The 27,356-nt window shown below is 32.3% G+C and overlaps 2 protein-coding genes across 3 annotated transcripts in view; one reads left to right on the top strand and one right to left on the bottom strand.

Annotated features, from left to right (window-relative positions):
- LOC143057046 (methylthioribose-1-phosphate isomerase-like) overlaps positions 1-7,233 on the bottom strand; it is a 21,148-nt gene extending 13,915 nt beyond the window's left edge. The window contains exons 1-2 of one of the 2 annotated variants that reach the window (XM_076230270.1): positions 7,154-7,233; positions 3,726-3,867 (exon numbers count right to left, since the gene is read on the bottom strand). In XM_076230270.1, the coding sequence (XP_076086385.1) occupies positions 3,726-3,857 (132 nt within the window). In that variant the 5' untranslated portion in view covers positions 3,858-3,867; positions 7,154-7,233. The other variant, XM_076230280.1, reaches the window with a different exon arrangement.
- LOC143057035 (uncharacterized) lies at positions 7,025-27,356 on the top strand. The gene is made up of 11 exons (XM_076230261.1): positions 7,025-7,422; positions 8,123-8,302; positions 8,731-8,832; positions 9,220-9,484; positions 9,872-10,023; positions 12,067-12,207; positions 12,570-12,645; positions 24,006-24,169; positions 24,474-24,548; positions 26,079-26,279; positions 26,907-27,356. Exons 1-11 carry the CDS (start codon positions 7,261-7,263, stop codon positions 27,102-27,104), a joined length of 1,716 nt encoding a protein of 571 aa, XP_076086376.1. The 5' UTR covers positions 7,025-7,260; the 3' UTR covers positions 27,105-27,356.

Genomic DNA, 27,356 nt, shown 5'->3' with positions numbered 1-27,356 from the left:
TAATTACTGAATTGTTTGGGTATCAGTTCTACAGCCTACAACAACAAAGGAAGGTGCTCCTCGAATCTAAGTACAAATATAATACCATATAATTACTGAATTGTTTGGGTATCAGTTCTACAGCCCACAACAGCAAAGGAAGGTGCTCCTCGAATCTAAATACAAATATAATACCATATAATTACTGAATTGTTTGGGTATCAGTTCTACAGCCCACAACAGCAAAGGAAGGTGCTCCTCGAATCTAAGTACAAATATAATACCATATAATTACTGAATTGTTTTAGTGACAGTTCTACAGCCTACAACAGCAAAGGAAGGTGCTCCTCGAATCTAAGTACAAATATAATACCATATAATTACTGAATTGTTTGGGTATCAGTTCTACAGCCTACAACAGCAAAGGAAGGTGCTCCTCGAATCTAAGTACAAATGTAGTCGTGCTTCCCATGTATTTAAATAAACACAAACACGTTGATAGGTCTTAGGTTCTTTATTTCATCAGAATTGATGTTAATATTCTAACAAAAATGACCCTGAAATAATAACAATATATTTCTTATACATTTCAATAAGTAGTAATTATCAATTACTATAAAATCAATATATCTATATGCATAGAAGAAACTGTAGATTTCCTTTGCTCTTTAAAATAATATTTGTACAAGCTACACAAAACGATATTACACCATTCCGAATTCTGTATTAAATAAGTACATTCTATATTTCTCTATATTTAGTGCATTGTGAAATATGCAACGACAGACTAAGTTCACAGCTAATACGTAGCTATGCTTGTAGTATCATACCAAAAATAGTTAGTTTAACATAATTATAACAGGCAATTGTAAGTGCAAACAAGACATTCCGTTTTGCAACAGTTACACAAAGTAGACAATACATTTAAGCAAAGCAACATAAAAGTAACATGAACAATACAAACTGTATACATATAAACATACCTCACATGTAGTGCAAAGGTCTTTTCACCAACTGATTGATTTGAATCAGTTTACATTCTGTTTCAATAATATAACCTGAAGACAAAATATTAAAATCATAGAAACCTTATTTATACTGCTAGATTAGAATAATCAGAGTTATCTATCCTTAAATCTAGTTAATCAAATATTTACTTGTATTAACTTTAAAGAAGTATAAAATCATTTAACGCTCACTCATACAAACTGTTAAAATAGATTATATATTAATGTTACTAGAAATTAAAGTATAAATCATACTTTTACCAGTTTTATGTAGAATTTATATAGTTTATTAAATCTTACAAATAAAACTATATTATCAAGTTTATCTTTATTACTTTATGAGTTATGAATAGTTTACACATAACTTTACTATTTAATCAATCGCACACACCTTTCATAATACGGTCACCTATTCATACAATTATACACTTGTATATCACTCACTCTTGGACATTAAAACTTGAATGTTATTGTAATGAATATATTAGTAATAAACTGACCTTATTAAAGAATATGAAAGTCCTAGACTATTTCAATATCAAATTAAAGATATAACAACTTCCAATAGAGCTGAAGAAAATGGCTACCACTTCATATAAATATTTTAGCCAAGTGACCAGAACAAAGAATAGTTAAACAAAAGATTCCCGCCTAAATCATACTGACCAATAGAAAAGATATAAACAATAAGAAATGTTCTACCTGAGTAAACTAGCATATTACAAATTATAATAACTGTAAATAGAATATATCCAGTATATATTCTAATAACATAAAATCTTAAATAACATAAAACATAAAAATATAGCTCTACCACACAAATATAATACAATATAGTTACTGAATTGTTTGGGTATCAGTTCTACAGCCTACAACAACAAAGGAAGGTGCTCCTCGAATCTAAGTACAAATATAATACCATATAATTACTGAATTGTTTGGGTATCAGTTCTACAGCCTACAACAACAAAGGAAGGTGCTCCTCGAATCTAAGTACAAATATAATACAATATAGTTACTGAATTGTTTGGGTATCAGTTCTACAGCCTACAACAACAAAGGAAGGTGCTCCTCGAATCTAAGTACAAATATAATACAATATAGTTACTGAATTGTTTGGGTATCAGTTCTACAGCCTACAACAACAAAGGAAGGTGCTCCTCGAATCTAAGTACAAATATAATACCATATAGTTACTGAATTGTTTAGGTATCAGTTCTACAGCCTACAACAGCAAAGGAAGGTGCTCCTCGAATCTAAGTACAAATACAATACCATATAGTTACTGAATTGTTTGGGTATCAGTTCTACAGCCTACAACAGCAAAGGAAGGTGCTCCTCGAATCTAAGTACAAATATAGTACCATATAGTTACTGAATTGTTTTAGTGACAGTTCTACAGCCTACAACAGCAAAGGAAGGTGCTCCTCGAATCTAAATACAAATATAATACCATATAATTACTGAATTGTTTGGGTATCAGTTCTACAGCCCACAACAGCAATAGCAGGTGCTCCTCGAATCTAAGTACAAATATAATACAATATAGTTACTGAATTGTTTGGGTATCAGTTCTACAGCCTACAACAGCAATAGCAGGTGCTCCTTAAATCTAAGTACAAATATAATACCATATAATTACTGAATTGTTTGGGTATCAGTTCTACAGCCTACAACAGCAAAGGAAGGTGCTCCTCGAATCTAAATACAAATATAATACAATATAATTACTGAATTGTTTTAGTGACAGTTCTACAGCCTACAACAGCAAAGGAAGGTGCTCCTCGAATCTAAGTACAAATATAATACCATATAATTACTGAATTGTTTGGGTATCAGTTCTACAGCCTACAACAGCAAAGGAAGGTGCTCCTCGAATCTAAGTACAAATATAATACAATATAATTACTGAATTGTTTTAGTGACAGTTCTACAGCCTACAACAACAAAGGAAGGTGCTCCTCGAATCTAAGTACAAATATAATACAATATAATTACTGAATTGTTTTAGTGACAGTTCTACAGCCTACAACAGCAAAGGAAGGTGCTCCTCGAATCTAAGTACAAATATAATACCATATAATTACTGAATTGTTTGGGTATCAGTTCTACAGCCTACAACAACAAAGGAAGGTGCTCCTCGAATCTAAGTACAAATATAATACAATATAATTACTGAATTGTTTTAGTGACAGTTCTACAGCCTACAACAACAAAGGAAGGTGCTCCTCGAATCTAAATACATGATATATACCATATAGTTACTGAATTGTTTAGGTATCAGTTCTACAGCCTACAACAACAAAGGAAGGTGCTCCTCGAATCTAAATACAAATATAGTACCATATAGTTACTGAATTGTTTTAGTGACAGTTCTACAGTTAGGCTTCAACAGTCCCTAATGACAGTGGAAAGTGCTCCTCAAAGTTTATATACAAATACATGTACTTTTTAACATTAAAATGAACTTGCTGCCATTTTGTCTATACAATACACAAATGCAATTACTTAAACATTAATTTATATCAATTCTACTTCATGATGAGTTTTTTCTACCTCTTACTTTACCATCTCTGGACTATGTACCAAAGTGAATCTCATGAATAAATGATTGTAAAGTCCTTTAAAGATATCCATTATCAAAAATTTTAACCAATCTGATATTTAAAATTTTGAAAAAAGTATTTAAAGAAGGGATTGTTCTTTTATGTTACCCTTATAAATAGCCAATTGTAATACCTGCATCTTTTTTATTGCGTTCCATCCATCCTCTGTGTTTTTTATCTGGATATATTCTGATTTATTAGGCAATAATAACTGATCCAGCAACATCAAAGAACCACTGGTGTAACGTATTGCCTCTAATGTCATCTTGTACTTTCTAAAAAAGAAAGTAAAACATTAATTCAATTCAGTAAAACATGTTCATTGAAAACGAAAATATCTACAGTGGCAAATAAAAACCAAACCATGAAACAATCTTGTGAGTCCATGGATGTCATTGGATGTTTTCTGTCATATTATTTTTTTACATTTTTAAGTCATGCTCTAGATTTTCCCATTTGAATTGTTCAACATTTTGTCATTTCAGAGCCTTTTAAGCTAACCAATGTGGTATAGGTTTTGCTCATTGAAGAAGACCATTCAGTGACCTATCATTGCTACTGTCACTCCATCTGGTGTCTGGTGGATAGTTGTCTCATTGGTCAATATTTTGTTATCTGGTGAAAATGGTTTGATATAATACAAAGCTATCTTTGTTGCACAGTAACTGTCCTAATGAATTTTTTTTAAAAAGGGCAGACCCTGTTTTAAACTGACATTTGAGAAATTGTTGTTTGAATTTTGAAATATGGAATATCATTTTTTTGTTTCATATTTTATGGCACATTATTGGTCTGGTGTTAAGCCAATTCTTTCTTTGAGTAGCCAATTTAAGATATCAATCATATCAAAAACACTGCTGATGTTGTGGTGTCTGAGATTGACATAAAGATCAATAAATTATAAACCCTTCTTTTCTTTTCACATACAAATGTATAAGAGAGGAAGAAAGAACTTTTTCAGCCCTTAGAATTTTTGTAGGATTTAAGAATAACAGTCATCATTACTCTATTGAAAAATCAAAATGCAACTATGACCTGATATAATTATTTTTTTCTTTACACAATGCTGCTGAATGCAGGATATTGTTGAAATGTGAATCGGATGCAGAAAAATTGATACGGACAATGGGATAGCTACACTTGTAATGATGTGCACTCAGAAGTTGCCGAGCGAGGCAAAAACAATTTGTACCCTTTATTGCAGGAAAAGGAATCTTTTTTTGATTTAAGATGGTTAATTTTGAAGTAAGTGAAGTATGAACAGTTAAGTCTTTTGCTACATGTCAAATCTGAAACTGACTAAAAACTTTGAAATGCTCCCCAATTCATAAATAAAAATAAATGCTTCAGAGAAAGAAAGGGCTAGAGAACTGGATCATCTCATGACATATAGACAATAGACAATAGACAATATTTTATTCGCACAAACACATTTACATTAAATGGTTATGGCATACAAAATTAAGACAATAAACTGACAATAGTTAAATTGATTATAATTATATTAGAGTGACAGTGGTATTCACAGCAAAGAAGAAAAAGGCTATAAATATCAACAGTTAACACATTGTTAATGTTCATGAACAATTAAAAAAAAAGAACACAAACAAAAATTAGGTTGCATATTAAAAAAAGTTATACAGATGTTCTTAATAAAAGACAATCATTAATATACTTTATTAAGTTAACATACGAAAACAAAGCAATTCAATCAATAAATTTTTTATTTTGTGATATATATGAATGTGACGTTTGTATGCAAGACTGAAATTATCAACCGAGGTCCTTTAGGAGAGTAACATTTTCCATTGCCTAGCATTGTAAAACATGTCAACAACTTCTTTAGTGTCAATGTCAAAATCAGAATGAACGTACAGCAGTGCAAGTGAAAAAAGTCTTTCTTGTCCCATGGTCAAACTCAGATACATTTTTACACGTTTCAGAGCGCTGAAAGAGCGTTAAGCAGTCGCAGTTGAGGGTGGTAGAGATTTGCAGAATACAGAATATATTTGGGTAAAGTTCTTTTGGCGTCATCTCCAATGTTGCACAGAATTTGTCTGGTTTCTTAGATGGATAAATATATAATCTCGCAACCCACCTTTTAATTTCGAGAAGAAATTAATGAACTTCTGATTGAAGATCAGACTAGCAGGCGCAAAATATGCAAATTCGATGGTACCGATTCAAACTTTTCAGATTGTTTGGAAGAAGCATCTGGGCAAGAAAACATTCTTCCAAATTGATAAGACGATCGTACTTCGTTTAGTACACAGTGGTAGATGGTCAAACATTTGTATATACAAAGTGACGTGCCAATAATCCTTAATACCAACAACAGCGGGATTCGCCTGAATACGATGAGTACCTGCAGTTCTTGAATTCTATATATATATATAGTAACAGTCAATGGCACTCTTTCTTTTTTTGACTGTTATGATTTTGAATAATGATATTTTTTTGGCCATTTCGTTTGTGCACGCAAGTACCTTGTTGCGTCAATGGTAGCTACGCCACTGACAGAAGAGTTATTGTCACCTGCATTTTCACTTTCAAAGGTTTAAATATATGAATTATTAAATGATTAATTTTTCAGGATCCAGGAAATGAGGAAAGACTGCTTTATTTTTCTGCAATTTTGGATTTTGTGTTTTATTTTCCATGATTTCAGGATGATACCCAACCAGATACAAACAATGCAAAACAATATTATGATTATTCAAAACACATACACGATTATTGTTCAACAGGTTGGGATCAAACCCTCTATATGGTGATTATACCTGTATAGAGGGATAATCCTTCTATAGAGGGGTAAAATTATCCCTCTATAGAGGGGTATTTTTGTTTAGACTGGATTTAAATCAAAATAGGGCAGAATGGCATTCTCTACTTATTATGGCAGTAACCTGGAATAGTTGATGCACCAATTGAAGTACTTAATTTAATATGCACATGCCCAGTTTGATGCTTATCTGACTAAATATAAAAGCTATTGTTCACCATGATTGAAAGCTGTGATGATCAGGTAAATTCTACTCACTTATGCCTCACTGAACAGAATTTCTATTGTTAGATTTAACATGAAATTTAAAGATCAACTATTCCTTTTGTTGTTGATCAGGTGTTCAGATAGGTTTACAATAGATTGCAAGTTTTGTCACTTTAGCAGAAAACTGGTTATCGCAATTTTTAGTAAAGTGCATATGTTGATGCATATAATGCTAGAGATTATAGCCAATATAACTAGAAAATGCCATTCTGCCCTAATTTGCTTTAAATCCAGTGCAAACAAAAATACCCCTCTATAGATTAGAGGGATAATTTTATCCCTCTAAAGAAGGATTATCCATCTATAGAGGTATAATCACCATACAGGGGGTTTGTTCCCAACCTGTTCAATGATAATAGAGGGGGAAAGCTAGTCTAATTATCTACTTTCTGTTTGCTTTAGAAAGTTTATTAACCAAAAGTATATGTCAATAAAATGAAAATTGGTAAAAGACTTTAAGTTTATAGCCACAAAATGATTGTATACGTATTACAAAGCAGTTGGTCAGTTACCAGGGAAGACTACGTGGTCGAAGATGAAATGACCGGTGTCAAAATCTATGACGGAAGTGAAAGGTGACACCAAAGATGACTAAGTCAAAGTGAAAGTGAAAGTAGAAATGGCGGCAAACTTGGAGCAAGTAAAAAACAATATATCTTACATTGTATCGAATATAAGACAGTCACAGACTTGTCCCATTGAGAAAGAAATATTTTTACGAAATTCTATTGATGCTATCAATTTGATACTTGATGGTCTGCTGTCCTTAATGAAATTTAAGGTAAAAATAAAGGTTCATTTCTCGACTCTAGAGACAATTTAGTCCAAATAATTATGACGTCTGGCAAGGCTATTTTATTTTTTTTTCTGGGACGCCTTCCTACATATTAAAATAGCTTTGCCAGACGTCACACCTCGGGCATGGACCCCCCTTTTAAAGTACCACTGTAAAAAAAGTCTCTTAATTTATTTTTCCATATTTTAAATTTTCTTCAATGTGTCGACATATCTCAAGTGTTGTTATAGGAATATCTGGTTCTTAATTGGTTTGTTATAGTAATAAAAAAAAATATAGCTTACAAATTTCAGTGACTATTATTATCTCCCTTCAAAGAACACTTTTTACTGGGGAAAAAATAAAGAGCACACGCAAGATCAATCTAAATAATTTACCTTTATATAATATTTGTCTACATACACTACACCTTTCATTTAAATATTATACATACACTACACCCTTCATTTTAATATTATTTGTAGTATTTGCATGTTTGAAAGAAAACAAATATGTGTGACGGTGTGCAATTAAAAAAACATGTTTTGTTGTTGTAGAAAGTGGAAATGGTGTTATCTGTTAATTTTAAAATCTGCTTAAAAATTGAAAAATGTATTAAAGATCATACAGTTTCAACTTTGATCAAACTTTTTAATTCTTTTTAAGCCTAAATCTTATCTTATTGGGCCTTGAATATTTTTTACAGACTGTTGATGCAGTAATCAAAGAAATCCCTGATACAGGTCAGATATTAGGACGTTTATATGTATCGAAAACAATCAGAGGGTGCTCAGCGTTGTATGATAAAACTACACAATGTATAATGGGACTATGGAGAGAGAATCCACAAACCCACATAGAGAGAAAAGCTGCAGAGTGGGCCTTGGTTTGTACTTGATATTTTTACATTTTATTATAGATGTCTGGCCTTATTAAACGCAGGAAATCAAGACATAGGCATGCTGTTTCTGACATATCTGTGGTGTCAATAATTTGTGATGGTGTTAGTTATATTAAAAGGGGAGCCAGTTATTGTAGATCAATACCATTTGGTATTCATTGGTTCATATCTTAAGATTATTTCAAATGTTTTCTATGCTTATCTGTCATAAAAATTGTTTTATTAAGCTTCATACTTCATACTCAAGAACATGTAGTATTGTACCTCAGTAACCTGCCTTCAGTCCGTTAAAACTTGTCAGTGTATTGATAAATCCTGCAATGCCAAACAGGTTCACTCAGATTGAACAAAATGAATTTGTTGTAGTGCAGATTGCATGTTTTAATTTGGTATAAAACTTTGACCATTTTCAGGCACAAGTAAAAAGTACTGTCAGCATTCCGTTGAACTCCTACTTCACAGTCTGTCAGCTAGGTATACAACCAAATAATGTTATCAAAGAAAATAATAAACAGGTAATTCTTGTGTAAAATTTAGTTATTGGTTTAAAATTATATTATATAAACTAAAATATAAGCAGCAGGTAAATAAGAATGAATAAAAAAAAAAGTGAGTTTGGTTCGTATATAAAGATACTTGATGTGTGTGTTACATTTCATAATTTAAGGTAACAAAGTATCTTTGAACAATAATTCATTTACTTTTAAATTAATGTACCGGTAAAACATTAAAAGTTAAATGATATCAAGCTATTTTGAAAATATTCAAATATTGTTATGGTTACATGGTTAAATAGTGCACTGTTAACTTTGGTAATGTAAGGGCAAATTGAAGATCAAAACATATAATAACTTTTTAATTTGTTCTGATTTGTTTTAAAAGTTTAATCCATTTTTTTTCAGATAGTTATACAAATTAAAGGGAAATTGAGGAAAAAATTTCAGGAGAAGATGGATCAAATAAAATCTAAAGTGGATATAGAAGATACTTTAGAATCAGATTCATGGTTTATAATGGTGTACAAACAACTGTTAACTGTTCCAATTAACTCTCCTTTGTTGTCATTATGGGATTATGTCTTAGAGGTGCTCACTTTGTACCCGTTGGAAGATCCTGTTTCTAAAAAGATTTGTGAAGATTTATCCAAATCTTTGCAACACAAGAAAGGTAATTAGAACTCATATATAATACTCTTTATTAACATCCAAATTTGAGTTCATGTCATACATTCAATCATATGATAACCTCCATGTGTGATTCATAGATTGGTTGATCTTTCTTGTGACATTTTTTTTTCTAAGATTAGATCTTTCCTGTATATAAGATCCGTAAATTGACATAAAACCCATTTTGTAAACATTTTTCTTAAAATTCTCTATTAACACTTAGAATGCTAAAGGCTTAAAAATAATTGCAACATTTAGAAATTATAAAATTTGGATATATATATGTAAACATAGTCAGCCAGAAAATATGATGGAATGTGACTTTGTTTTAGGTTACAGATTGGACATATCTGCAGCAACGGCCTATAAATTGTGGACTTTTTTTTAGGTTATAGACATAACATTACTGCAGCTACATGTTATAAATTGTGGACATACAGTAGACCTTCATTAGAACAAGAGGTTCTATTCAGAATTGAGTTATGTAAAGACCATGTGTTAACTTCTGAGATGGACAATATATGGAATGACAGTTCTCTAGTAAGTAGGCCTGATATACCTGGTAGTTAATATGTACAGTGATGGGGTCAAAACCCATAAGTCTGATAATACTCAATGGTTGTAAAAATAAGAATCAACTTTAGAAGATTAATTTGATAGAATTTTAAAATTATTGGAACGTAGAAGAGTAAATATGAATGAAAGGAGATGTGTGTTTTACAAGTTTTACATTTTGTAAGTACTGTTTCCAGGAAATATATATTAGTATGAGTTTTTTATATGAATAATGCCAACAAAAACCTATCAGTTCATCAGTAGTATTGAGAAACAACTATTCTCATATTTTATGATATCAATACACAGAACTGATATGTATAGATTATTACATGGCATTTTTTATATCAGACCCTTTATCGGTCCAAGGTCATGATATCAGCCCAAGAGGCGCAGGCTCAAGGGCTGATGTCATGAACAAGGGCCGATAAAGGATCTGATATGAAAATGCCATGTCAGGTTTTTTTTATGTCCCACCTACGATAGTAGAGGGGCATTATGTTTTCTGGTCTGTGCCTCCTTTCGTCCGTCTGCCCGTCCGTCCGGTCATAGTTTTTGGTCGAGGTAGTTTTTGATGAATCTGAAGTCCAATCAACTTGAAACTTAATACACATGTTCCCCATGATATGATCTTTCTAATTTTAATGCCAAATTATAGTTTTGACCCCAATTTCATGGTCCACTGAACATAGAAAATGATAGTGCAAAGTTCAGGTTAAAGTTTTTGGTCAAGGTAGTTTTTGATGAAGTTAAAGTTACATCAACTTGAAACTTAGTACACATGTTCCCTATGATGTGATCTTTCTAATTTTAATTCCAAATTAAAGTTTTGACCCCAATTTCACGGTCCATTGAACATAGAAAATGATAGTGGGAGTGGGGCATCTGTGTACTATGGACACATTCTTGTTATCATATACTTCAGCAGAAAAAATACAGACAACAACTATCAAAATTTTGTCTTTCTTTGAACTTTTAGATAATAATTTACAGACAACCAAGTACACATTTCTTAACTTGTGTTACTAGTTTTTATTAATAATACAAAGCATTTTATTTATCTTGTGCTATATCACAACAATTATCATGTTTTTAGCTTGATAAAAAATATTGTTAACTTTCCTCCGAAAACATGTGCGTAATTTTACTTTTTAATTGTCACATCTCACTTATGCTTGAAGGTGTTGGAGATTGAACCTGTCTAAAGTTGGACTCAAAATTTGATATGTATTTTAAATAAAACAATCTTAATTCAATGTTGCTCCTCAACCAATATGTATCTACCTACCTAGTCCTTAGTATGCCTGAGGCACATAGGGCAAGGAAGAAAACCAATATGTGAAAAGTCTTAAATCACTTGTGGTTTTCCGCACGGTGGTGTTGTTTTTCAAAGACTTGACAAACGCATCCGTGTCGTCTTGTATGTTTACAAACAAATTTCCGAAAATGCATGAAGTTGCATGTGATACACATCATGGAAAATAACGGAAAGGCATATGATTACATTCCGGAAGCAGTCAATAAAGGTTGGTTTATCAGCATGCCTGGGAAATATTTAGGAATCTGGTTAAATAATAAACATAGTAATCCTTTCATAGCCTTTAATATTTTTAAATGTTATTGAACTGTAAAATTTAGGTAATATTTTATACAAGTATATGATAACAGAATAACAGAATTTATTATATACTTAAAAAGTAAATACAGATAAACTGTATGTGTAAAACAGTCGATGGCAATTGTGCTGAATCAGCCATCCCTGATGATATCAATATCAGTCACATTTTAAACAGAATGATGTCACGTCATTGATGTCAAGACTGTCAGTCACTGTTACAAAAGCTTTATCAAACCCCTGATCTGTATGACATCATGTCACATACAAAACATCTCTGCGAGGTATATAAGAAAATGTATTTGATATGGCTTTTTCAATATCACTCACCGTTTCAAGCCTTAACCAATGTCTCTGGTTGATACAGTGTGTGATATTGAAAAAGCCATATGATATTCTCGATTCATTTACAGATCAAAGTATGTATGTTAGATGGTCAGATATATGAAGTTATATATAAGATGGTGATCACACTGACTGGTAATACCAACGTTACAATCCTCGAATCATTTCTTAGATGTGTTTGGAGGGAGAAAAGAAAATGTATTTCTCAGGTTTGTTCAATTAGTTGGCATATCAGAAAATTGTAAAACAGTTAAAAACCACTATAACACTACAAATTTAGGAAAATGATAGTAATATGTTATCAATAAGCATAACTTTAAAGTTTATTTTTCTTTATATGACATAAAGTATTTGTGGTCTAAAGTTTCCATGTGATATGTTGAATTACACATTCCAACAGATCTTTACACATTCCAACAGATCTTTACACATTCAACAGATCTTTTATTCCATCAATTGATCCTGGATGCAGAATGGTCCAGGTACATTGTATTACATTGTATTTTACCATTATTACTGTCAGAGTTAGTTTGTATTCCTATTCTAATTTTTTTATTGTTGTTATTTTCAGGACAGCTTATTCCTCAGTGTGATTTATCCAGCTCATTGTAGAGTCCTTATAAACTCATTGTCTGTACACCCTGAAGGTATTATATTTACATTATCCGGTCCTTTTTATTCAACCGCTAAAAAAGTCATATATTGGGTTTCACTTTGTTGTTGTTGTCAGCGTCATCTGAAGACAGATGGTTCCCAGACAAAAACTTAAGTATAATTTAATAGAAATCCATGCAATTTATAATTAAGGTTTATAGCCTCAAAACGAAGGTTGGATTCGATTTTGGGGGTAATGGTCTAAACAGTTTAGGAATATAATGGGCCAAAAAAGGGGCCAAAATAAGCATTTTAGTAGTTTCCAGACAATAAATTGTGGTTAAGTGAATGAATCTCTCTGAAATTAGACCACAAGTTACCATACTACAAAGGGATAGTGAAAATTGACTTTGGGGGCTTATGGCTCATTTAGGAATTGGGGGTGAAAAACAAGTGTCCTGGTTAATGGACAATTAAGACAATTTTAAAGCAGTACAAGGGAGGTAATCCAATAACATTTAAAGAACAATGTATTTAAATGGACAATTACGGTTGAATAAAGATTATTAGTAGGGTGCCCAGTATCGAAAAAGACGTCTAGTTAACGAGTTTAAGTTAACAGAGAACATACGGCTAAATTTAGATGCAAACTGTTGAAAAATCATTATATTTTCCAATCATGAATGTCGTCGTATGCTGCCGTGGTCACGTTTTTCAAAATTTCGTTGTTTCTTATGGTACCCAAAGATACTGTACAGTACAGGTCATCTTCAACACAAAAAATAAAATTATTCCTCTTTGTTTTATTTGTTCAAATTGTACTTATCATTTAGCTTAAATATCAAATTATTCATATAAAGAAAGCTAAAAAATATTTATATAATTTAAGTATAAGTATTTCATGATTTTAGTAGGTCTATTTTTATAGCTGAAATTAACAACATTTTCAACGAAAGCAATTTTATTACGTGTTACTATCACGGGGTTCACATTTGCGCCAAATATCTTTCGTGTAATGTTAATCGATGCAAAGAAAATAGCAATTTAAAACATAAATTTAGTCCAATTTCTGCCCTGATTCAAACACGCATTACCTCGTGTCGTGAGGTTTTGTAGTTCACACAACCAGGTCATTAATTAGGACAATTGTCACTCACTTCGTTTCTCATTTATGCTTGTTGTATGATTAATTTTTATGTTTTGAATAGTCCAATAAATTTGAAGTTCGTTGTTTTGTTTGAGGAAAATTTTTTTTTTGGTTTTTATAACTTTAATTGATTTATTGAAGTGACAGTTTTGTTATATTTGTAATACATAAATCAAATCCATCGGTCACGTTTCAGACCCGGAATATGGCTGAAGTTTTTTGTTTTATTTGAGGAAATATTTTTTGTTGGAAAACTTTAGTTGTTGTATTAAATTCATAGTTTTGTTATAATTGTAACATACAAATTAAATTCTTTGGTCACGTTTCAGACCCGGAATATGGTTGAAGTTCGTTGTTTTATTTGAGGAAAAACACTTTAGTTGTTTTATTGAATTCATAGATTTGTTAGAATTGTATAATATGGCACACATTCACAGTCCTGTTAAACTATGTCCATCAAGTCCGAAACGTAGTAGGAATGAAATACAATGGGATCAGTGTATTATATGTCAGGGTTCTGCTTCTGAATTGCTCATTAACATGCGAGGAATTAGCAAAAATAGCTTTATTGATGCTATGGGTGCACGGAAAGATCATGTATATTTTAGGATATTGCATGATGTTTCAGACCTAGATCATCTTCGTGCTGATAATAACAAAATATTATACCACCGTTCGTGCTATAAATCCTACACTAGCAGACACAACTGCAGTTATTTTAAAGCTGAATCGTCATTAAGTACGCCCGAGCAAACCCCTGCAGCAGTTCAAACATATGTGCCAAACATGCAGGTTCAATCTATTTGCCAAGTTTTAAATTGGGATGTTGTTTTTTTTGGTGAAAATAAAACATTCAAAAAAGACAGGAAGCTCCGCAAAGTAGAGTCAAATGACAGAAAGGATAATTTAAGAAGATCAGCATTTGAAAAGAATGACCTAAGAATGCTTCAAATGATGGATGACAAAGCATTTTTTGACAATGCAGTCTATCATAAAGGTTGTATTACCAAATATTTGTTAAGTAAAGCTAAGTCTGAAAGCTTAAACATTGCTAGTTCTATACTAGACCACGACACCGCTTTTCGGTCGTTAATTTCTGATGTACACGAAGATTTATTTGTTGGTAAAAAGGCATTCCCCATGTCGCAAATATTGGAAATATATATTTCTCATCTTCCTGATCACCTGCCAAAGACATACCCTGTAACCAAACTACAAGATAAACTGGAAAGGTATTACGACAAGGCAACCACAGCGCGGTCAAGGGAAGTCAAACTTTGTATTTAGCAGCAACGTATCAATAGGCAACGTTGTTGCAGCCGCGGGAAAGAAACGAGACATCCTTAGCCGTGTCTGTGGAGCGGATGCCTTCATCGCTTACAAAATTTGTCTGTTGGCTGATGGACAACAAGTCATTTAAGGACGCGTCTGAACCCTATGTTGTTCCGTTTGACAAAATAAGAAAGGTGATGGGTATAACTGAGTGTATTGTTTCGGTTTCCAAGGATACTTTTACTCCGTTCCACCTTGGTCTTGCTGTGCAGTTACACCACGAATTTGGGTCGAAACATCTCATAGAGACCTTATATTCTCATGGTTTCTGTGCTTCATACGGAGAGATCAGACGATACCTAACCAGCACTGCCAATCGTAATCTTGTTGTTAGGTTGTATGATATCAAGTCCAAACTCAAAACTGATCATAGTGACATTAACAAATTGTGGGTAAAATTAGCTACAATTAAAAATTCAACCCTTGCCAAACTTCCTCCTTGTGAAACTACCTTTAAACAACATGTACTAAGAGCTTCACTACAGACATATATTTGGATGTCTTCTCATATAGCAAAATTACCCCATCATTCTCCTCTGGAGTTCGGATGGAAAAAGAAGAACGGACTTGTTCCTGTCTATTTCAAAGGTCAGATGTCATCCGAATTTCTGCAAGATTTAGTTTGCACTTGTAAGGGGAAATCAGTGTGTTCAAAGGGCTGCATTTGCTAATAACAAAATTTATCGTGTACAGATTTATGCCCATGTCAGACAATCAACATTTGTCATAATGTAAATACTCATCTGGTTACAGTTAGAAACATTGATGACGACGAAGATGACGATGTATAAGATTTCAATTATCTGTTGGTACCTTACCAATCATTGGAACATATAGAATAAAAAGTGTAAGCAGTCCATAATGTTTTAATCTATCTTGAGGATAAAGATATGTAATAAAAAAAAAAAAAAAAAAAAAAAAAAAAAAACACCCTGCCATTTGGTCTCTGACCTTGACGTGGTTGGTAGGCTTTCAGACTAACAGGAGACCGTATATCATTGTAGCTAATATAACCTTCGATCATAATTTTCTTTATGTACTTGTTCTTTCTCTCGTCTTTCTTGTTTGTCTTCTGTCATACTTATGTCACCATGTCTTCAAGATTTTAATGTCCCCATGGTATTTCACGCATTTTGTGCTTGCATCTTTTTGTAATATACATCGATGTTGTACATAACACTGTTCCTTAATAATTGTTTGAAAACTTGTAAACATTATGGTCAATTGTTGCTCATTTAGTCATCTGTATGTGTAGGATGCGGTAGTTTACCTGTTTCTAATAGACGTTTTGTTTTCATAACTTTAACCCCCCTTTTTCTCCGTTTGCAATAAATTTGACTTTTGTAAAGCAAAGCTATACACAGAGCTTTATATTCAACCAAGTTTAACGTTAATGTTACACAAATTTCAAAACAAATGATAATATATACTATTTTATACCCAATAACTGAAATTTGATATTTACCTAGAAATTGACGAACACCATACTATTTAAAGACGTAAAAAACACATTTTGTTTTCGACAAATTATTAAAGTTAAGATTTAAAAAACATCTTTAGATGTTACTTGTATCGAATTGAAAAAAAATTTGAAATTTCGAAATAAAAATAGGTCAAGGTCACTGTTATTGAGCACCTGTTTGAAAATTTCAAATTTGCACCCTATATGCAAAAAAGTCAATCTAAAGTCATTTTTGGGGATAAAAATATAAAAATAAGTTCTAAATCTAGATACAAAAGATTTTTTCTATAAATAAGTCGTTTTTATTTTGCTTCAAACGCATATATGTAGGAGAAACAAGCTATCTAAAAGTGACTGTGCATATTTCTTGAATTTTGGCTTTGACCTTTGACCCCGATTTAAAAAAAACGTGACCACGGTAGACAACGACGACAACGCTATTTCGATAAGGATTGTTCTCCTCTTTCCAATGATATAAAATATAGCCGTATGTTATTCCGTTAAGGCAAATCGATAATATTTGTTGATTGGACACCCTACTATATGACCATAACTTGAGGGAAAGATTTTTTTTATGAAAAAGGGAAAGGGGGGGGGGTGAAAATAAATTAGGGGGGGCGGGGTTAAATAAGAAATTGTGGGAGGAGACAATTTTTTCTCATTTCAGATTTCAGAAATTGAAAAGAAAATTAAAAAGGGCATTAAAGGGGGTGGGGGGTCAATTCGCATACAACATGGTGTATTGCATATAAATATTGAATATAAATTCAAATCATATAACCAATTCTAAGTTCTTTGACTACAGTTATTCTGTGTCAGAAACATATTACGTATTCAAGTGTGAATATTGTGTCCATTTTTGCCCCAACTGTTCAGGGTTGGACCTCTGCGGTTGTATCCAGCTGCGCTCAGTGAAGCAATTTATTATTACATGTTCTTTTTTAGCTCACCTGACCTGAAAGGTCAAGTGAGCTTTTCTCATCACTTGGCGTCCGTCGTCCGTGGTCCTGCGTCCGTCGTCCGTAAACTTTTACAAAAATCTTCTCCTCTGAAACTACTGGGCCAAATTCTACCAAACTTGGCCACAATCATCCTTGGCATATCTAGTTTAAAAAATGTGTGGCGTGACCCGTCAAACCAACCAAGATGGCCGCCATGGCTAAAAATAGAACATAGGGGTAAAATGCAGTTTTTGGCTTATAACTCAAAAACCAAAGCATTTAGAGCAAATCTGACAAGGTGTAAAATTGTTAATCAGGTGAAGATCTATCTGCCCTGAAATTTTCAGACGAATCGGACAACCTGTTGTTGGGTTGCTGCCCTTGAAATGGTTATTTTAAGGAAATTTTGCAGTTTTTGGTTATTATCTTGAATACTATTATAGATAGAGATAAACTGTAAACAGCAATAATGTTCAGCAGAGTAAGACCTACCAATAAGCAGAGCTCCAGATAAGAATTCACAAATTGGGGTTTTTACCCACCATTTTCTTTTGTAATTGGGTGATAAAGTTTTTTAATTGCATTATCAATTCCAATTCACCCCTCAAATTAATATCAAAATGGGTTTTTCACCACCAAGCTCCTTAATGTATTGGGTTTTTTCATCAACACAATATTTAATATTTAGGCAATATCAATTCCAGATGTTTTTCCATCTTAGCCTATGTTTCTCTTTCTTTGTATATGTGCTATAGCTGTTGCATTTGGTTCATTCACTGACTAGCATTTGTAGGTTGAATTTGTGTCCCATTTCAAACCTTCAACCAGTTTTGTATTTTCTCACAACTTATATAAACTGTAAAAAACGGATATATGTATTCACAGGCACTCGTCTCAGAATTTATTTTACATATATACCTTTATATTCAACATTAACCGTAAAATGAAAAACGATAATAGTAAATAAACTGTAATTTATACTTGAATGTTTTTGTTTTATTCAATTTACATAAATTTGGATTAAATTAGAACTTTTGGTTTCCGATGCTTTCCAACTACATAACAAGTCATAATTGATTTGGCCTTTCACTTTTTCCAACTGATTTCGTTTTTGACGAAACCCCGTTTTTAGTAGCAATTTTCTCGTTAAGGTACACAAACACGTCCTTGTGTTCGATGGACGCTTCCTAAAACACTGGCTGAGTCTTGTTATCATCATTACTTTCCCTCAGCTATTGAAAAGAAGCTGAAAACATGCTTCTATTCAATATTTTTACCGGACATTCATTTTCGTTTTAATTCAATATATGTTATGATGAACCCCGAGCAATTCGAGAAAAATATGACAACATGACACACGCTAATTGGATAAACGCCGAGAAGATCGAAATGTTTTCAAAAACACGTGTACCTTTTGAGCAACGGAATATTCCAACAGGGACCCATTTCAGCTACTTGATGTCAGGATCTATTTTTAGAACGAAGGGACATCTCCAATTATAAATATTATAAAAATAGATTTACGCGACGACTGTAAACAGATAGGGGTAAATAACGCAAACGGTAGTCAATAAAAGGGTTGAGAACTCATGGTTTTGGCATATAATTGGGTTTTCCTGTGAATTAATTGGGTTATTAAACCCTGCAATGGGCAATTGCATTGGGTTTTTTCTTATTTGTATTGCGTGATTACGCAAATACGCAGCTTATCTGGAGCTCTGAATAAGTCAACATGACCAAAATTGCCAGTCGACCCCTTAAGGAGTTATTGCCCTTTATAGTCAATTTTTAACAACTTTTCATCATTTTTTGTAACTTTTCTAAAAATTTTCTTCTCTAAAACTACTTTGCCAAATTTAATCACACTTGGCGACAATTATCATTGTGGTTTATAGTTTAAAAAATGTGTCCGATGACCCAGCCTACCAAACAAAATGACCGACATGGCTAAAATTAGAACATAGTGGTAAAATGCAGTTTTTGCTTTATATCTTTGAAACCAAGACATTTAGGGCAATTTTTCAAGATTTTAATGTCCATCAGAATAAGATATATCCCCTCACAAATTTTCAGTTGAATCGGACAACCTGTTGTTGGGTTGCTGCCCTTAAATTGGTTATTTTAAGAAAATTTTGCAGTTTTTGGTTATTATCTTGAATACTATTATAGATAGAGATAAACTGTAAACAGCAATAATGTTCAGCAAAGTAAGATCTACAAATAAGTCAGCATGATCAAAATTGTGAGAGGACCCCCTAAGGAGTTATTGCCCTTTAGAGTCAATATTAAATAACTTTTCCTCATTTTTGTAACTTGTATAAAAATCTTTTCTAAAACTACTTGGCCAAATTAAACAAACTTGGCCACAATCATAATACTAGGGTATCTATTTTTAAAAAGAGTGTCTAATGACCCTGCCTACCAACAAAGATGGCCGACATCAGTAAACACATTAACAGGTGAGCGACACAGGCTCTTGAGAGCCTCTAGTTATCTTTTATTTGTTTTTCAATAGTCAGGATTTTACACACCCCATTACACTACCACCTGACAATGGTATCAAGGGGTAAATACAAAAGAAAAAAAAAAAAAAAAAATCTCTGACTAATTAATTTTTATACGACCGCAAAAATTTTTGAGGCCGTATATTGGTATCACGTCGTCGTCCGAAGACGGATGGTTTCCGGATAATAACTTTCGTAAAAATTACTAGAAATCAATAAAATTTTAACACAATGTTTATAACCACAAAAGGAAGCTTGGGATTGGTTTTGGGGGTTATGTTCCCTAAGGTTTAGAAATTAGGGGGCCAAAGGGCCCAAAACAAGCATTTATCTGGTGTCAGGACAATAAGTTGTGTATAAGTATTTCAATTGTTCTGAAATTGTATCACAATGTTTAATACCATAAGTAGAAGGTTGGGATATATTTTTTAAGGGTTATGGGGCAAACAGTCTAGGAATAAAGGGCCAAAAAGGGGCCAAAAACTAGCATTTTGTAGTTTCCAGTCAATAAATTGGAGTTATCTTTCTTTTTTCAGAATGGTTGTTGAATTACCTAAAACCAATGCTTTATATAATATACAATGCAATATTCACTTTACTACCAACTGATAAATTAAAGCAATCTTTACCATTCAGTGATTACAAGCACTTTGATTGCCATTTTAGGGTTATGTCCCTTTACAAGTAGAAAAATTGAAGAATTTTTCAGTTTCTGTTCTCTTAACTTAAGTTGGTCTCAACTAAATTTAATGAAATGTGTATATTACCTCTAAACTCAGTTTAAGTTCAATTTTTGGCAACTTCACTTTTACAGTTTTTGAGTTATGTCCCTTTAAAACGTTATATGCCAGCAGGGGTATCATCTGTGTCCTTTTGGACACATTCCCCATTTATTTTTTTAGAAGGTACTATTAATTAATATTAATTTTAACCATGACTGTATGACATTCTATATTTTAATATTTTATGAGTATTTAAATGAGTAGTTATTGTTGCAAACTTCATTAGAAATTTGAATTGAGATCAATTTTTGGAATAAGGGAAAGGGGAATTGAAAAAAAAATTGGGGTGGGGGTCAATTTTTTTTTCTCATTTCAGATTACGTAATCTGAATAGTTACAAAATAGCCAACCCCAGATACAAGTGTATGAACAATGAACTTAGGCCTATTGTGTTTTATTTTTGTATTATCAATTCCAAGTTAACTTTCCACAGCAGTCACTGAGACTCAGAGTGAGAGAAGGTATTTCACTTTGTATCTTATCACCTATTTTCCTACGTTAATTCTAGGAGGAACCCCATTCCTAACTCTTTAAATATTTGATTTCCTTTTGGTCAGTGGTCATGACTCCTTTCCGTACACATTTCTCGGTTAAATTGCGATCATTTTTATACGCCCGTCAAAATTTTGACGGGACGTATTATGGTATACAAATGACCGGTGTCCGTCCGTCCGTCCGTCTGTCTGTCTGTCCGGCGTAAACATGTCGCACCGTAACTTGAGAATGACTTATCCAAATTTCATGAAACTTAAAATAGTTGTTTCTTATGATGATCAAATGATCTGTATACTTTTTGGTGAAAATAAGATTAAAACTTTTTGAGTTATGGCACTTTGTAAGTAAAACAGGGGTGTGTTTTATTCACATGTCGCACCATATCTCAAAAACGATTCTTGATTATGGCTTAAAACTTTAAACACTTCTTAGTTATATTAATCTTAATATCTGTATACCTTTTGGTGATGATTCAATGTTTCATTTTTGAGTTATTGAGTATTTTGTAAAAAAGGGAGAGAGTTTTTTTACATGTCACACCATATCTCAAAAACGATTTATGATTATTGCTTAAAACTTAACACATGTCTTTGTTATATTAATCTGAAGATCTGTATACTTTTTGGTGATGATTCAAAATTTCATTTTTGAGTTATTGAGTATTTTGTAAAAAAGGGGGAGGGTTTTTTACATGTCACGCCGTATCTCAAAAAAGATTTATGATTATTGCTTAAAACTTTACACATGTCTTTGTTATATTAATCTGAAGATCTGTATACTTTTTGGTGATGATTCAAAATTTCATTTTTGAGTTATTGAGTATTTTGTAAAAAAGGGGGAGGGTTTTTTGCATGTCACGCCGTATCTCAAAAACGATTTATGATTATTGCTTAAAACTTTACACACTTTTTTGTTATATTAATCTTAATATCTGTATACTTTTTTGTAATGATTCAAAATTTCATTTTAGAGTTATTGAGTATTTTGTAAAAAAGGGGGCTTTTTTTTTTACATGTCGTGCTGTAGCTCAAAAACGATTGATGATTATTGCTTAAAACTTTACACATTTCTTTGTCATATTAATCTAAAGATCTGTATACTTTTTGGTGATGACTCAAAATTTTATTTTTGAGTTGTTGAGTATTTTGTAAAAAAAGGGGAGGTTTTTTTTTACATGTCGCGCCGTGTCTCAAAAACAATTTATGATTATTGCTTGAAACTGTACACACTTCTTTGTTATATTAATCTAAAGATCTGTATACTTTTTGGTTTGATTCAAAATTTTATTTTAGTGATATTTGTAAAAAAAAAAACAGGGGGGGGTTTCACATGTCCCGCCGTGTCTCAAAAGCAATAAATGGTAATTGCTTAAAACTTTCTCAGAAACTATTTATGATTATTGCATAAAACTTCCACACAAGATGTCCGGCGTATCATGCGCTCATGGCGCAGCTGTTTATTAATATAATATGACGTTTATCGGCAGAACGAGTTAATTTTTCTCAACGTGTTGTAGGTATTTGATTCAGAATTGACGGAAGTTACTTCTGGAAGGGAGACAACTCGAAATGATAATATGGAAGACTCCATTTCACGTGAACTAAATACAAATACTGCTTACATCTGATTTTCCGTGTAGTTAAAAACATGCCTATAAGTCAAGGGAAATATCAAACATGAAGATTATGAAAAGAACATACATCCCTACAAGACTTTTTTGTTATCATGAAATATTCTGACCATTCTGTAGTATCAATAACTAACAGTTCTTCCCATTTCAAAAATTTGATTGTTGGTAGTTGAATAACTTCATCTACTAAGTTTTTATATACAAATTTGGCTTTCACATTACCCCTGATTTTTTTTAAGAAAGTATCACCAGTGTTAGACTTATCTAAATCTTGATTTAGACAGTTCTCTTAAAGACATTTATTCATAGTGTTAGGAATTTTTGATATCAAACCATAATATTTAATAAAATTGTTGGTTTGTACTTTTTCTTGAAATTGCTCAAATTTATAAAAAAAATCATATTTTCACGATTAATAAGGTCACTTACTGACTGCTCACCCCCCTTTTTCCATTGAATGTAATATGGGAAATCATCCAAAGAAGAAAAGTTCAAAATATCCAAGGATAAAATGTCACTGACAGATATCTCAGTAATAGGTTTTGCAGCGGAAAAGCATAGTCGAAAGAATTTTTACATCTTTTAGAAATCTCAATCAGCTTTTCTTTCTGAAGATTTAAAACCCTTTTACCCCCATACTGCATAAGGTCTGCCAGTAACAACTGCTGCAAGCCACCACTAGGGTTTGCCAGCAGTCTTTTTATTACATGTTTTTTTACCTACTTCTTTTTATAGGCTATTCAGATTCCATTGAAAATGACTAGAAGTAGATGCATGCTTCTAAATAAACTAAAGACATGTATAATACCTTCTTCCTCTTTTCGTAAAAATGGGGTGAAAACTCTTATTTGGCATTAAAATTAGAAAGATCATTTCATAGGGAACATGTGTACTTAGTTTGAAGTTTATTGGACTTCAACTTCATCAAAAACTACGTTGACCAAAAACTTTAACCTGAAGAGGGACACAGAGGGAGGGTCAAACGGATGAACGAATGAACGAATAAACACACTGAAGCACAGACCAGAAAAAATTTCATCATTGTCAAAAGATAATCATTAAAATGCTGAATTTTAAAATTTCTAGACACAGACAAATATGATAAATGTTTCTTTTTAAGATGTTAAGCCAGAAAATCTAGGTCCACATGTGAAGACTGTGTGTGATATATTTAAAGAGATCCTTGAAAACTATGGGGAGACAACTGAGTTACTGGTACTATCACTACAGTTCAAACAATGGTACCAGAAAGCATTGCAGTTATGTTTTACATGTGACAGACAGGTAATACAGAATAATATACATGTGTACTGTAGTTTTGTTTCCCCCCTTATTTTTTAACCTTTATAAAATTAGGAGATTTTTTTTCTGTGCAATGTGTGATAATCGTCTCTTGTTATAGTGCAACTCCTCCTAAACAGCTGTTCCTAATGTTAAAGGGAGTGCATCTCATAGAAAACTGTAACATTGTTTTCCTCTTTTTTATATAAATTTTTAATGACATTGTTCATTTAAATTTTAAAGACAAATAGTATTGCAGGGTGGGATTTCTTTTTTTGAGGTAAATTTTAGCTTTTCTATCATTTAGTTTCAGACATCTTGTTTAGATCTAGTGGCCTGTTACAGCAGTCTGTGGTATAAAGTACAACATCAGTCAATAAAAGTAAGTAAGATTATCGAGAATCATAAGTGTACAGTATGAACATCAGTGATTGTTCACTTTCAAATGAGTTTTCAAACATAAGATTAAGAATTGTGTTTGTTTATGTGCACCACACAAGACCAACTCTAATAGTATCACAGGCAAAAACATTTGGTTGATTATGTTTTAATTTTTAACAGGATTTCCAAATAGAAAAAAATGGTTATTGATTTGATGATGTCAAATAATGTCTGTGCAATAACTTGATATTGAAACGCTCTCACCAAATATTTTCATATTAAGATATGCTGTTCCCTGTGGCTAAATGAAGGTCAAGTTCAATTTTTCCAATTTAAGTTTTTATCATTGTTGAGTGATAGACCTTTATGTGGTGAAAAATAATTCTAAGATTGATTCAGGCTTTTCATTCCAGAACCCTACAAAAAGTCATTGTTTATTGTCTTGCTTGACGGAGTCAAAAAGCAAGACAAAGGTATGCTGTTTCTGGCGGCAGCAACAGATGCAGTGTCAACAATGTATTAGTTTCTGATTAATTAGTTTATGGTGAACCACATGTGGTAGGTCAATCATATTTGGTATGCAGCTGTATAAGCATTGGCATATCTCATTTTGTGGAGATAAATTGGCCCTGCCACTTAAGTCACGTTCATTGACTTTAAAAATTTTGCTTATTTTACATGTATAAGTTTGTGATTAGGTCCGTTTATAAGAAACCACTAGCAGTAGGTCAATGATATTTGGTATGCAGTTGTATAAACATTGATATATCTCATTTCAATCTGCCCCCTAAGTCATGGTCTATTGCCTTTGAAAATTTTGCTTAAGTTAACGTATTAGTTTGTGATTAGGTCAGTTCAAGGGGAACCATTAGTGGTAGGCAAATGTTAATTGGTATTCAGTTGTAAAAGCATAAGTACATCTCATTTCCATGGAGAATATTTGGCCTTGTCCCCTCAGACATGGTCCAATGACTTTGAAACTTTGGCTTAGTTTACATGTATAAGTTTGTTATTAGATAAGTTTAGGATGAACTGCTAATGTTAAGTCGATGATATTTTGTATGCAAATTTATTGGCTTTTGAAAGTATTGTTTCCATGGATATTATATTGCTCTACCCCCTCTAAATGGTTCACTTTGAAACTTTTACATATTTTACCATTTAACATTTGTCTTAGGTTTGTTAAAAGGGTTTTGAACCGTTTGACTTGTGTCAATGAAATTTGGTATGCTGTTGTATTAGCATTGGCACAATTCAATTACATGGAGAATTTTTAGTTATGTACCTCAGTCATGGTTTATTGACTTTGAATACTTGCCTACCTTTAGTAGCATGTTAAAAGTTTTGCTTTATTAATTTCAACATTTGCATAATCAAAATTACAAAAATGTGAGACATATCTCTGTGATAACATTTTATTTTTAACTGGATGTTGTTTGAGGGTCCAAATTTGCAGGAAAATCTGTTTTGCTGTCAATCAGACATCCACTTGTTTTAATATTTGAACATTACTTCATTTATCTGTTTATAGGATGTTTTGACCAGAATTGTGCTGTGCTTAAGACCTCTGTTGGTGAAATCTACATTGTGTTATACTGATATAATGTGTGTGTTATCAGGGAACCAGGTTAGCAACCAAGGTCAAATGAAAGACACTATTTATCACATACTACTCATGTTTGTGTACCAAGGTTCTGGTGGTCTAAATGTATTGACTCAAGTGCTAAAGCTGGTAAGTACAAAATAAATGTGTTTACATTTTATACTTGTAACAAGTCCTAGGGTGGTGAAGTGTTAGCTTTTGCTGTTTTGAAGGCCTAAGAATGACTGGGATTATGAACAGCTTTAAAGGATGTTCTTGGCTGACTATGCAGGTATTGGCTTTGCTCATTGTTGAAGGATGTACAGTGAACTATAGTTGTTAATTTCTGTGTCATTTTGGTCTCTTGTGGAGAGTTGTCTCATTGGCAATCATACCACATCTTCTTTTTTATATTAAGTGTGTGTAGAGATTAGTGTCATTAAATAAAAGTTCACATCATTTTTTCAACTCAATTCTTTACAAGCTAATTGAACAAAGATAATTGTAATAAAAAGAGCAAAACCACCCCAAAAAAAGGATTAAAATTGTGAATGGGAAATATGTCAAAGACGACACCCTGACAAAAGGAGCAGATAACAGCCAAAGGCCACCAATGCAGCGAGAAACTATATTATCACAATGCTGCATGCTAATAGGTTTTATGCAAACTTGAAACATTGTATTTATCTTTGTTAATCATAAATAATTTGTCTATAAACAAAAAGCACCTTACACCTTATTTATGAATGAATATATTAAATTATTTTATTTTTTCAGATCACATGTAGTGACAGTGTAAGTGATCACCTGACTTGTTTGGTAGTATCACATGATCAACTGTTCATAGATTACACAAAGTGGACAATATATAAAAGGAGACAGTATAAGGATATTTTAAATGAACTAATGGAACAATCAAGTATTATTCATCCTGATATTATGGATAATGTTAAAGATTTTCTCAATAAGATCTGATGTATTGAATGAATATTTGTTTATCATATTGTAAAGTGTCATCATTCTGTTTTAAGGGAAGATAGTTGAGGAATGTTGGGGAAAATATAGACAAAGAGGGTAGCTACATGTATATATTGATGAATGAAGTACAAAATGTATTTGAAAAAGCAAAGGTACATCAATACTTAAAAGTGGCAGAAAGATTAGTTTGCTGATTTCCTGTTGAAAAGAATTTTTAGGGAGTCTGGTAACCAATAACTCTGACAGGAT

The sequence above is a fragment of the Mytilus galloprovincialis genome, chromosome 1, assembly GCF_965363235.1.
Source record: "Mytilus galloprovincialis chromosome 1, xbMytGall1.hap1.1, whole genome shotgun sequence".
In the NCBI taxonomy this organism is placed as follows: domain Eukaryota; kingdom Metazoa; phylum Mollusca; class Bivalvia; order Mytilida; family Mytilidae; genus Mytilus; species Mytilus galloprovincialis.
The sequence above is the reverse complement of the archived record's forward strand: the minus strand, read 5'-3'. Positions and strand labels throughout refer to the sequence as shown.